We start from the raw sequence: 13,071 nt of genomic DNA, 5'->3' as shown, positions 1-13,071 counted from the left end.
GCAGCAGTGTGATCCCTTTGATGTCGACCAATCCCACTCTTCCCAACGATGACAGAACTATCTCGGTTAAGACACTGAACTCTCACAGCAATAAATTCAACAACAGAATTAAACATTTTTTTTTCAGACTTTATCGCTTACAATTTTAAATGCAGACAGCACTTAGAATCTCTACTATCCACTCCCTCTCCATAAATCATCTTTGAATTCAGTTCAATTCTTTGGATTCAGACACTGTCCTGAAGTATGGTGGCCATATTTTCAAACAACAAATCAGAGTATGTGGCCTGACAAAGGACATCATGCCCTTACAAGGCGGAAGAGAAAGGCTTGGAAAAGAAGCTATCCAAACCATCTGTCTCCAGTTCCTCATTACTTTTTTTTTTTATTGCGCTTTAAGTAAAATTTTACAAGTCAAGTCAGTGTCTCACACAAAAATTTATATACACCTTGCTATGTACTCCTAGTTGCTCTCCTTAATTAAACATTTAATGAGTGCCTACACCGGGCGAAAAAGGGTGCCAGGTAACGTTATAAAATTCTCAGCCTAGGGGTGCACCTGCGCTACTCATGGTGAGGGGGTCGCTCGTGAGCATTGGTGGGGTATCTGGGACTCATCAACCAGAGACACAGGTGCTCAAAGCAGAGACCTGTCACTGCCTTCTTCTGAGCCACTACACAGAGCAGTCATCTTTCACCAGGGGTTGGAAGTGTTGTTCTGCCAGGACTCTTTTTTACACACTTCCTGGCTGCTCCCCTCACTCCTGGTTTAGGGACTGTGAGGAGGGAGTGAGTGGGTTGCGGGGGAAGCAGAGTGCTTGGGACTGAGATAGGTGTATTTCAGAAAAGTCTCCTGGGTAATGTGGACACACAGCCAGGCTAGAGCCCTCCCCACTCCACCAAGGACAGGACTGCCGAGTCGCTACAGCAGATAGCAACGTTCTCACAGGGGACTGAGGCCACGGTTCACGTGGGGTCTAAGGAGTCTTCTGCTCCGACACCCTTGGAGCGTTTTATCCTGGCCATTAAAAAAATTTTTTTTTTATTGTGGTAAAGTATATAACATAAAATTTACTATTTTAACCATTTTTAAGTGTACAATGCAGTGGTTTTAAGTACTATCACGGTCATTTTTAACCAATGAAACGTTATCACAAACTGTCTACAGTATGGATCCTCAATGGCGAAGTCTAACTGGCTGGCTGCAGGCTGGGAGCAATTATCACTAGCAACACTTTACATACTTCTTTTTATACTAAAAATAATAAGTTCATTATAGAAAGAAATCCAAAAGTATAGACATAAAAGGAAAAAACAGTGCACAAAACAAAATTACGCGTGGAACTATCAAACAGAAAGAACGGCTGTTTAGGACTTTAGTACATATATAACCCTCCCAGCTTTCTGTAATAACTATTTTCACAAACATATAAGCCTCTATTTATCAAACAAAATAGAATCACATCATACACATATAGCCTGCTTTTTAAATAAATCATAAACAGAATTCCATGCCAATAAGCATACAATTATATCATTTTTAAGGGCTACACAGGAATCCATTTTACAAATGCATCATAACTGAATCTAACCAATTTTTTACTGATGGACGCTGGTTATTTCCAGAAACCCTATGAAGCACAGTTCTACTCTTACACAAATGGGGTCTCCATGACTTGGAATTGACTCAGTGATAGCTGGTTTGGTTTCTGGTTAAAGTTTTATTATTATAAATAGTTTTGTATCTCTGATCATTGCTTTAGGAGAGCTTAACAGAAATGAGAGCATTACATCAGAAAGTGTGACTGTACTGATATATTTCCCTCTGGTAGTGGGGATGCACCCACTCTCCCTTATGATGGGTCACCCCTGCCACCCATCATCCACTCTCTGTACTCTCAGCACCCAGTTAACACCCAACACAGCACTCATCACAGCTGCTGCAGATAGAGAGGCTTAGGGGCAAAAAGGCCAGGTCTCTGCTATCCCAGGTACGGTCAGACCACAGAGCCTTTTCGCCTGCTGCTCCTCTGCCTGGATTGTTCTTCCCCTTGGCATTCTCGCTGCTCAAATGTCACCTTTCTAGTGGCCCCCCACGACAGTCCCACATAAAACAAGATCCCGCCCTTCTCTTTCCTCCTTACCCTGCTTTATTCTGATCTTCTAGCACTTATCACCACCTGACAGATTTGATATTTATTTCTCAGTCTTCCCACATTAGATTGGGGATGAAAGCAAGAATTTTGACTTTCCTATTCATTGCTGTGTGGTAGAAGAGTGCTTGGCACACAACAGGCACAGTGAGTGTTCACAAAATCATTTTAAAAGGCTGAAGAGTCTGATGAAATGATTCAGAAAAAGACTCCAAATGCATAAAGATGGCCCTTGTGTCACAGCAAAACAAAGAGAGCTACCTACATTTTCAGTAACAGAGGGTAGATGAATTATGGCGTGTTAACTGGCTGAAAAAGTGTTAAGGCCATCACAATCAGTGATTACGAAGACTCTAGAACACGGGATGCCTACAATATGTTAAGCAGAAAAATGGAAAACAAAAGCAGATATATAAACCATGACCACAACCATCTGGGTTCAGATTCCAGAGGAGCCCTTGTTTTTGCAGCCCTGGTGGCGCAGTGGTTCAGAGCCTGGCTGCTAACCAAAAGGTCTGAATCCATCAGCTGCTCCTTGGGAGCCCTATAGGGCAGTTCTACTCTGCCCTGTAGGGTCGCTACGAGTTGGAATCGATGGCAACGCGTTTAGTTTTTGGGTTTGACAACCATCTAAATCCATGGATAAGGAACAAACAGATAAAAAGATGTGGAGATAAAGAAAAAGGAAAAGTTGCGATGTGTAGGAACTTTACCTTATTTAAATATTTCCTGTTATTATACTATAATGTCTGAATAAATACAAATCAACTGTTCTAAAAGTTGGGGATCACAGTCTATTCTAGCCACATGAATTGCTTAGAAGTATTAAACTCCCCAAAAGAAAATTTAAACATGTATACAAAATACATGATACAATAAACATTTCATTTATCAGAAAATATCTGTCAGCTCCAGGCAGGAGGGACCCAGGCAAGGGCCACGAAAGCAGCCCTTCTCCCAGTCCCCCACCAAACCCACGTCAACTTTACATAGAGAACCTTCTCTGGCAGAACTTAATACTGCTTATTTTAGAATCAATTCTAACACCCTAACCCACAATAGATTATAAGCATCACACCAGAAAGGGAATAAAAACTGTTTTTGGAGGTAGGAAAACTTAGAACCATAAGACATATTGGTTGATAAAACTGGAATACTGGAAAAGAAAAAAAACTGAAGTTCTAAAAGCTCAAAGGTTCAGGGCCATTAAGCTTAGGAGGAAAGAGCCCTACACAGCAGGTGTTATGGCTGCGGTCGGAAAAGAACAGTAGATGTAGGACGTACGTGTATTACAACATCCACGTGTAGTACAACCTTTCAGAGTTCAACTGTAAGCTCCTTAGAGCAGGCTCCTGCCTCAGTCACCACTAAACCCCTGCAGCATACAATGGGCACTCCCTAACCATCTGTTAAATAAATCGGTGCTAAGAGTCATTACGAAGTCAGTATGTTTAGTGTGTCCTTTGAGAAAACAAAGAAGCATGAAATACATGGTAGGAAGGTTTCCACTGAGATTGTTCAAATAAAATGTACTGGTGCTCAAAGAACCTCCAGCTACTAGAAAATCTATTTATGGGAACAATTCCTTCCCCGATGATACCCAATACCAGGGTCTTGACATAATGTTGTCTTATCTTTTCAGAACTGTATATATTTTCTCAGGAATTCATATTTATAGATCGAAAAATAATACCCAGTCCCCCCAATAAGACCTTTTATAGACACTAACTCAGTTATGTACCATAATTTCCAAAGAGAAGCTTCAAAGGCTCGGAAGAAACCAGTACAGCTGGTTAGTAGTAGGGCTGAGAACAGAAGAGCAGGGCTGCGCTAGAGCTGCATGTTGTAGTGGAGTTTCCAAAAGGACGCGCTCCTCCCCGCCCTCTCGTCAAGGACCTGTAACACAGACACGGGGCTACACCACCCTACGTACCCCCATCAGAACAAGAGCCTCTGCTTTAGCTTCTTCTGTTTGAGGAAGATGAAGATTCATTTCATCACCATCGAAGTCTGCGTTGTAGGGCGTACAGACACACTCGTTGAATCTGAAGGTCCGGTGGGGCTTGACCCTGGCCTGTTAGATACAACACCACACGGGAAAAGGAGTTAGTCATTTATCCAAAACTTCTCAGTTTTGAAATATTAAAACATGGCTTTCTAGAAAAAGAGACATTTTAGATTAAGGAAATAAATTTTTAGTTGTCAAGTGATATTTGTCACTTGTGGACTCATGCAAGTAGCTTTATTAGCTCAAACCAAAAAAATAAATTTGTTTTAATACCATGAGGCAAATATCAATTCTACATGGGAGTCAACGTGAAGGGGCTCCCACGGGCCGAGGACGTCAGAGTTTGAACATCTAAAAAATAAACGGCAGAAGTTGATCAAAACACACTGAATAGAATATGAGGAGGAAATGGAATACGTGTAGCTCACTGCCTTCACGAACAACCTGCCTCCTTTGCCAGGAGACTAGAACTGAACGGTGCCTGGCTACTATTACTGAACGTTTTGATCAAAGATTCCATAGAAGAAGCCTGTCAAAAGGCGGGAAACGCAGACCAAAATTTCAAATTCTCATGGACTCTAGACTCTCTGTAGGCATGGAGGTTAGATGAACCCCTGAAACTACTGCCCTGAGATAATTTTTAAACCTTAAACCAAAAATGTTCCCTGTAGCCTTCTTAAAACCAAACAAGAGTTCAGCTTAGCTAGTCAAAAACGTTTGCCTTGAGCATTATGCTCTCTTAAGAACTATCTACAGAGGATCAAATTGACAACAGCAACTCAAAAGATTAGATAGGAACCTTCCAGGCGGTGAGTTTATGTCAATGAGGGAGGAAAAACACAGGAAAGGAGGGTGAGAATGTTTGCACAACTCAGAAAATGTAATCAATGTCATTAAATTGTACACACAGAAACTGGTGAACCGGTGATTTTTTTTTTTTTTAATAATTTTTATTGTGCTTTAAGTGAAAGTTTACAAATCAAGTCAGTCTCTCACACAAAAACCCATATACACCTTGCTACACACTCCCAGTTACTCTCCCCCTAATAAGACAGCCCACTCTCTCCCTCCACTCTTTTCATGTCCTTTTCGCTAGCTTCTAACTCCCTCCATCCTCTCATCTCCCCTCCAGGCAGGAGATGCCAACATAGTCTCAAGTGTCCACCTGATCCAAGAAGCTCACTCCTCACCAGCAGCCCTCTCCAACACATTGTCCAGTCCAGTCCATGTCTGAAGAGTTGGCTTCGGGAATGGTTCCTGTCCTGGGCCAACAGGTCTGGGGGCCATGACCACCACGGTCCTTCTAGTCTCAGTCAGACCATTAAGCCTGGTCTTATGAAATTTGGGGTCTGCATCCCACTGCTCTCCTGCTCCCTCAGGGGTTCCCTGTTGTGTTCCCTGTCAGGGCAGTCATTGGTTGTGGCTGGGCACCATCTAGTTCTTCTGGTCTCAGGATGATGTAGTCACTGCTTCATGCGGCCCCTTCTGTATCTTGGGCTGGTAATCACCTTGTGTCCTTGGTGTTCTTCATTCTCCTTTGATCCAGGTGGGTTGAGACCAATTGATGCGTCTCAGATGGCTGCTTGCTAGCGTTTAAGATCCTAGACACCACTCTTCAAAGTGGGATGCAGAATGTTTTCTTAATAGGTTTTATTATGCCAATTGACTTAGATGTCCCCTGAATGAACTGGTGATGTTTTGCTGTGTATATTCTCAACAACAAAATAAATAAAATTTAGAAGGGGGAGAAAAAACCCACACTGAACAAAAGTAATAAAACTGAAAAAGCAAAGGGCAAAACAAAATAAATATCAAACCGAACTAGTTGGAAGTTACTTACACCAACATCTTACTCCCCAAATTGACGATTAAGGGAAAGAATTGGGCATTTATGCTGCTTCTCCTTAAAGAGGAAACCCCGGTGGTGTAGGGGTTAAGTGCTATGGCTGCTAACCAAGGGGTCAGCAGTTCGAATCTCCCAGGCGCTCCTTAGAAATTCTATGGGGCAGTTCTACCCTGTCCTATAGGGTTGCTACGAGTCAGAATCGACTCGACGACAGTGGGTTTGGATTTTGGTTGGTTTCCTTAAAGAACTCTGTGTAAGCCAAGAGCCCTAGTTAACAAGGGAAATTCTCCAGTACAGAAGTCCAGGTTGTAAACGTGAAAGGAATGGTAACTTAAAAAATCACCATTTTGCCGTTACCAAAAAATAATATAGGCAATCATCATAAGTATACGAAACCATTAGAAAAAAAGGAAAGCATCAGGCCAAAGCATCTGAGCCCCTCATCATCTCAGCATAACTAAAAGTTTGCTCTTGAAACAAAGCAAGGAGCCAGTAACACGTATGAGTTATTTGTGCCTAAAAGCTGAACCTGGATCTGATCACACCTTCAGAGCTGCTTTCCAGATTACAGATATAGAAGAGGGAGAGACAATTCCACACGTAAATAACAAACTGAGAACGTGCAGTATTCTCCATGACAAATGGCCTCTGTGTCCTCCAGCGAATATGCTGAAACTTAAAAAGAGAGGGGTAACAGTTTTAGATCAACGGACTTAAGACGTGTCAACTAAAAGTAATACGTAGTCTTTGCTGTTCATTTGAATAAACTAGCTGCCGAAAGAGATTTCTGAGACAATCGGGGACGTTTGAATATGGACCTAGTACTAGACGATACCAAGGAATGACCGCTAATTTTGTTTAGTGTGATACTGGCACTGTGGTTATGTAAGGAAACATCTGTGTTTTTCTTATAGATGTTAACTCAATACACACGGGTGAAGACACGGCCTCTGGGTTCCTAAAAGAAAAAAGGTAAAGATCAAAAATAAAACAAACGTAGCAAAATGTTGAAAACTGTGGGATACGGAAGAGAGGAACATGGGAGGAGTTCACTGTAACTATTCATTACATAAGAGTCCAGTATACTGTTTCTGCTGCTCTTGTATATACTTAAACATTCAAAAAAAAAATAAAAACAAATTTCTATTTTAAAATGCTCCAAAACCACGCAAAAGGAAGGCCATTAGCCAGCCCCCTAAAATCTCCTCAGTTGCTGCTGTGTCGATCCTGACTCACAGCAAGTCTTTGGGACAGAGAAGTGGCCACAGGGTTTCCAAGGCTGTCGTCTTTATGGAAGTAGACGGCTGTACCTTCCTCACATGCAGCGGCTGGTGGGTTCTAGCCTTTCGGTTAGCAGCTGAGTGCTTCGCCGCTGAGTCACCGGGACACTTTAAGCATAAACTACTTCGTTATTTCCACCTTTAAATAAAAAGTCTGATGTAATGTGTTCATAAACTACTCAAAAACTGAATTTAGAAAAACCTTAAGGGTCTGCTTAAATACTGTTTGCAAAGGTTTCTGGATTGAACTGCTTTGCAGCTAGGAGAATTTAGGACTATTCAGCAAATTAAAGTTGCATCTCATTTCCACTTTAAGTCTCCAGAAAAAGGAACTGCTGGTGTTGTAAAATTAATCACACACAAAAATATGGTTTAAGGTCTTCACTGGACGGGTCACTGCAAAAAAAAAAAATCTTTTAAGCATTTTAGTTCCTTAGCTAAGATGCTAAATTAAATCAAAGGTCTATTTTTTGCCCCATTTTAATTCAGTTTATGCACACATATACATGTGAGTATGTGTGTGTGTATATATACATATACATACATATATATACATGGAAACCCTGGTGGCATAGTGGTTAGTGCTACAGCTGCTAGCCAAAGGGTTAGCAGTTCGAATCCACCAGGCGCTCCTTGGAAACTCTATGGGGCAGCTCTACTCTGTCCTACAGGGTCACTATGAGTCGGAATCGACTCGACGGCACTGGGTTTGGGTAGGATGTATATACATACGTATCTTTTTAAACAAATCATCCTTTTACTTTCTTTTAGATACTTAATCATCTGCAGTTAGTTAAACAGAAAGATCTAAGTTTTAAGGGTTAAGTAAAATAAAATGAACAAGTGTTAACATTCTAATCCAGGCACTATTTACACTGAAAGGTTGGTGGTACATGTGAAAGCTGGTCCATGAATAAGGAAGATCAGAGAAGAATTGATGCTTTTGAATTACGGTGTTGGGAAAAAAACTGAATATACCACGGGCTCCAGAAGAACGAAGAAATCTGTCTTGGAAGAAGTACAGCCAGAATGTTCCTTAGAAGTGAGGATGGCGAGACTTCATCTTACGTACTTTGGACATGTTATTAGGAGGCGCCAGTCCCTGGGGAAGGACATCATGCTTGGTAAGATAGAGGATCAATGAAAAGAGGAAGACACTTAGTGAGATGGATTGACACAGTGGCTCCAACAATGGGCTCAAACATAGCAATGACAGTGAGGATGGTACAGCACTGGCAGTGTCTTGTCCTGTTGTACACAGGGGTCGCTATGAGTTGGAATCCACTCAACGGCACCTAACAACAATGGCTAATGAAGGAGCCCTGGAGGTGCAGAGGATAAAGTGATCAACTACTAACTGAAACGTCCGCGGTTTGAAACCACCATCGGCTCAACAGGAGAAAGGTGTGGCAGTCTGCTTCAGTAAAGATTTACAGCTTTGGAAACCCTATGGGGTTTAAGGTCTTCATGGGGTTGCTGTAAGTTGGAATGGACTCAATACGGCAGGGGGGCTGGTTTTGGTTTTGGGGTGGCTAACGATTACATCTCTTCATACATTTGTTGGCTGCCTCAAGGTCCTCTTCGGTGAAGCGTCTGTTCATATCCTTTGCCCATTTTGTGACTGAGTTGTTTGTCTTTTCACTGTTGAGTTGTTGAAGTTTTCTATATATTTTAGACATTAAACCTTTATCAGATATGCTGTTGCCAGAGGTGTTTCCCCAGTCTATAGGTTCTCTTTTTATACTCTTGGAAAAGTTTTTTGATGAGCCTGAATATTTAATTTTTAGGAGGTCCCAGTTATCTAGTGTATCTTCTGGAGTTTGCATTTTTAGTTATGTTTGATATTCTATATACGCCATAAATTAGGGCCCCTAGCATTGTCCCTATGTTTCTTTCGTAAGCTTTATAGTTTTAGGTTTTACATTTAGGTCTTTGATCCATTTTGTTTTTGTGTACGGCATGAGGTATGGATGATCTTTCATTTTTTTGTAAATGGATACCAAATTTTGTCAGACTATCTCTTTCCCATTTAACAACCCTTTGTCAAAGATCAGGTATCCACAGGTGGATGGATTTACTTCTGAGTTTTCAATTCTGTTCCAATGGTCTACGTGTCTGTGGTCGTACCAGTACCAGGATGTTTTGACGAATGTGGCTGTACGGTAGGTTCTGAGATCAGGTAGTGCAGGGCCTCCTTTGTTCTTTTTCTTCAATAATGCTTTGCTAATCTGGGGCCTCTTTCCTTTCCACATAAAGTTGATTAGTTTTTCCATCTCATTTAAGAATGCTGATGGGATCTGGATCAGGACTGCACTGCATCTATAGATTGCTTTCAGTAGTACTGACATTTTCACGATGTTAAGTCTTCCCATCTATAAGCATAGTATGTTTTTCCATTTATGAAGGTCTCTTGGTTTTTTGCAGTAGTGTTTCTTTGTATAAATCTTTTACATCCCTGATTTTAGACTTATTCCTAACTATTTTATATTTTGGGGGCCTGTCGTAAATAGTATTGTTTTCCTGATGCCCTTTTCAAAGTTCTCTGTTACTGTAGAGGAATCCAACTGATTTTTCTATGTTGATCTTGGATCCTGCCACTTCGCTGAATCCTTCTACTAGTTAAGTAGGTTTCTTGTGCATTCTCTGGGATTTTTTATGTATAGGATATCATCTGCGAACACGGGTAGTTTTACTTTTTTCTTATCAATTTGAAAATGCCCTTTATTTCCATCTCTTGTCTTATTGCTCTAGCTAGGACTCCCAGTGCAATGCTGAACACGAGTGGTGATAAAGTACATCCTTGTCTGGTTCCTGTTCTCAGCGGGAATGCTTTCAGTCTCTCTCCATTGAGAATAATACTGGCTGTTGGTTTTGTGTATATGTCCTTTATTATGTTAATAAATTTCCATTCTATTCCTATTTTGGTGAGAGTTTTTATCAGGAATGGGTGTTGAATTTTAGCAATTGCCTTTTCTATATTGAGATGAACATGCAATTTCTGTTTTATTTATGTGATAGAGCACACTGATTGATTTTCTAATGTTGAATGATCCGTGCAATACCTAGTATAAATCCCCCTTGGTCATGTTATTTTTTTATCGATATGCTGTTGGATTCTTTGTTGAGAATTTTTATATCAATGTTCATGAGGAATACTGGTCTATAATTTTCTTTTTTAGTGGTATCTTTGCCTGGCTTTGGTATCAGCGTTTTGCTGGCTTCCTGGAATGAATTCAGGAGTATTCCTTCCTTTTCTATGTTTTGGAGTAATGTGAGTAGTACTGGTGTCAACTCTTCTCTGAATATTTGTAGAATCCTCTTGTGAAAATATCCAGGCCAGGGTTTTGTTGTTGTTGTTGTTGTTGGTAGTTTATAACCTCTTCAATTTCTCTTTTGTTATGGGCCTGTTCAGATTTTATACCTGTTCTGTGTATGCTGGGATGCTTGAAGCTCTCATCCTCTTTTCTATACTTTCCCTCCTTAGTTCCAGCTCATGTCCTGCTCACCTTGCTTCAGTCTGGTCGACATGGTATCTCTGTCTCCTGTTGGGAGTTCCGTGAAGTTGTCTTCCTCTACTCCCCACCCAAGGTCGCTACCAGCTTTGTCGCAAAATGGCCCCATTGTGCCAAGCTGTTTGGCTGCCCTTCTGTCCATATCGCTCCCTGTTCACTGCTGTCAATTCAGTTCCTTTTTCCAGTCGATGTTCGATCTAATTCTGTATCTCTTCATTTGATGCTCAGACTTCCAGGGTCGTCATCTGAATCTGTTTCACTTTGTTTCTCAGGTCTTTGCTGTGGAGGGATGGTGTAATGCGTCTGACTAAGTCATCTTCTACTTTATATATTTTTGTTTTAAATGTTTGCTAGTCACTTTCATGCCGATTTCCCATTAGCTCCTGTTTTACTGCTGTGTATGAATATTGCATAAAAATATTAAAAACACTGAAGGGAAGCTTGAAATTAAACATGTTTCACTCAAACTAAAAGACAGAGATCAAAAGTTATGAAAATTAAGAGCTTACCGGCAATTTTCATTTAAAAAAAAAGAAAAATTTCATTTTAGGAGTCCAAAATTGAGCAGTGAATACTCACAGCAAACTTCACTCGACAGAAAATAAAATCGGCAGCCCAGACTTACCAGATGAGCCATGATGCTCAGTTTGTGCAGCGAGGGCTGCCGGTTGAACAGCACCACATCTCCATCTATGAGATGTCTCTCGACGATGTCACCATACTTGAGCTCCTGAGCCATCTTTTCCCGATTTCCGTACTTCAAAAACCTAATGTGCCACAATAAACATGGTCTCTGAGAAGAAAGTTCCTTCACCAAGTGGTCCCTCTAAGCATCAGGATTCAGTCTTTAATTTGAACATGTCTTATTGAAATCTAAAATTTCTCCATTTATAAAACCTATCATTACCCTGGTGGAGTAGTGGTTAAGTGGTACAGCTGCTAACCAAAAGGTCGGCGGTTTGAATCCACCACATGCTCCTTGGAAACTCTATAGGGCAGTTCTACTCTGTCCTGTAGGGTCACTATGAGTCGGAATCGACTCGATGGCAACTGGTTTGGTTTTTTGTATCATTACTTTACATACCACCAACAAAAAGAAAAAAGTTGTGAATTAAACTATGGTATGTCATCAATTGTGAATATATCTTGATTTTTTAAATGTTAAAATACAAACAGAATGTGTTAGAATCAATGAAATACAGCAATAAATCAACTTTTCCCACATGACTCTGCTGATAAAATTCTCCGTGAAAAGCCAGAGTTGAGAAGATAAATGTCCCTGGATTATAAGTAGACTGAAATCATCCCTGAAAGCCCAGGAGATCCATATAGTGACTGACTTTCCAATGTACTCTGCCCACCTAGACTCAATAATGTTAAATGATAGAGTAATCAACACCTATTCCAAATAATCCAATAGAGCCAATGACATACCAAGGGGCTTACTGCAATTTAAGCGGATATTTTATACACGCCAAATTGTGTCACAAAAAATGTTTCTCAGACTGCCTTCTGTGGCTGAGCATGGCATAGTGAACTTTTTCACGAGAGGGCAGTTAAATGCAGTTAGATTGGAAAGCGTTACCTTTTCATCTGCGTATGTCTCTGCTGAATGAAATTGGCTCCTGGGTGAACTTCAGGGCCATTTTGAACCAGTTTCCGCAAAAAATGGATGTTTGCTTTGTTCACCTGAAAAACCACAATAAAAACATGAGATACTGTTAAGTTTTTATAAGCTAGTATATGGCATGCATACAGATACATACGCACACATACACTATAAAACATAGTATATCAATTTTTCTGTTCCTTGTGTTGATTCAAGTACAAGAGACAACCCTGGGCACCCTGCTGTCTAGGCTCTTGTGTGCAAGGAGGACCATGATTGTCAAACAGGAACCCAGTTTCAGCCTCAACTTGGTCACTCACTCGCTGGCCTTTGGCTTCCCCATCAGTAAAATGAGTGGGTGGGACTAATCTATAGGGACTTCCCAGCACTCATTCTGTGATCCCAGAAACAGGTGGCAACTTCAACTGCAATTCTTTACCACAGGCTTTTAATGTTCCAAAGCCACAAAATCAACATCACAGGCTCCAGTTTGCACAGGTTGTAGGGTGTTCCATAACCTCCTGAACAACAGTCTCATGGAACACGACTTCAGAGAAGGAAGCTCTTGGGTCATTAGTAATTCAACACAGGACATGCCACAGAAGCTTTACCAGAAGCATCTATGATCTGGCCCCATAATGAAACTCAAGGACAAAGCCAATC

General features: G+C 40.9%; 1 protein-coding gene across 4 annotated transcripts in view; it reads right to left on the bottom strand.

The window, feature by feature from the left end:
* The window catches only part of POLR3A (RNA polymerase III subunit A), a 70,203-nt gene that overhangs the window by 38,740 nt on the left and 18,392 nt on the right, over nucleotides 1–13,071 (bottom strand). For all 4 annotated transcript variants that reach the window (XM_049855765.1, XM_049855766.1, XM_049855767.1 and 1 more), the window contains 3 exons: nucleotides 12,385–12,488; nucleotides 11,425–11,566; nucleotides 4,087–4,227 (listed from right to left, as the gene is read on the bottom strand). In XM_049855765.1, coding sequence (XP_049711722.1) covers nucleotides 4,087–4,227; nucleotides 11,425–11,566; nucleotides 12,385–12,488 — 387 coding nt within the window. The remainder of the gene's footprint in view (nucleotides 1–4,086; nucleotides 4,228–11,424; nucleotides 11,567–12,384; nucleotides 12,489–13,071) is intronic.

This window comes from Elephas maximus, chromosome 16, assembly GCF_024166365.1.
Source record: "Elephas maximus indicus isolate mEleMax1 chromosome 16, mEleMax1 primary haplotype, whole genome shotgun sequence".
Taxonomy (NCBI): Eukaryota; Metazoa; Chordata; class Mammalia; order Proboscidea; family Elephantidae; genus Elephas; species Elephas maximus.
The sequence above is the reverse complement of the archived record's forward strand: the minus strand, read 5'-3'. Positions and strand labels throughout refer to the sequence as shown.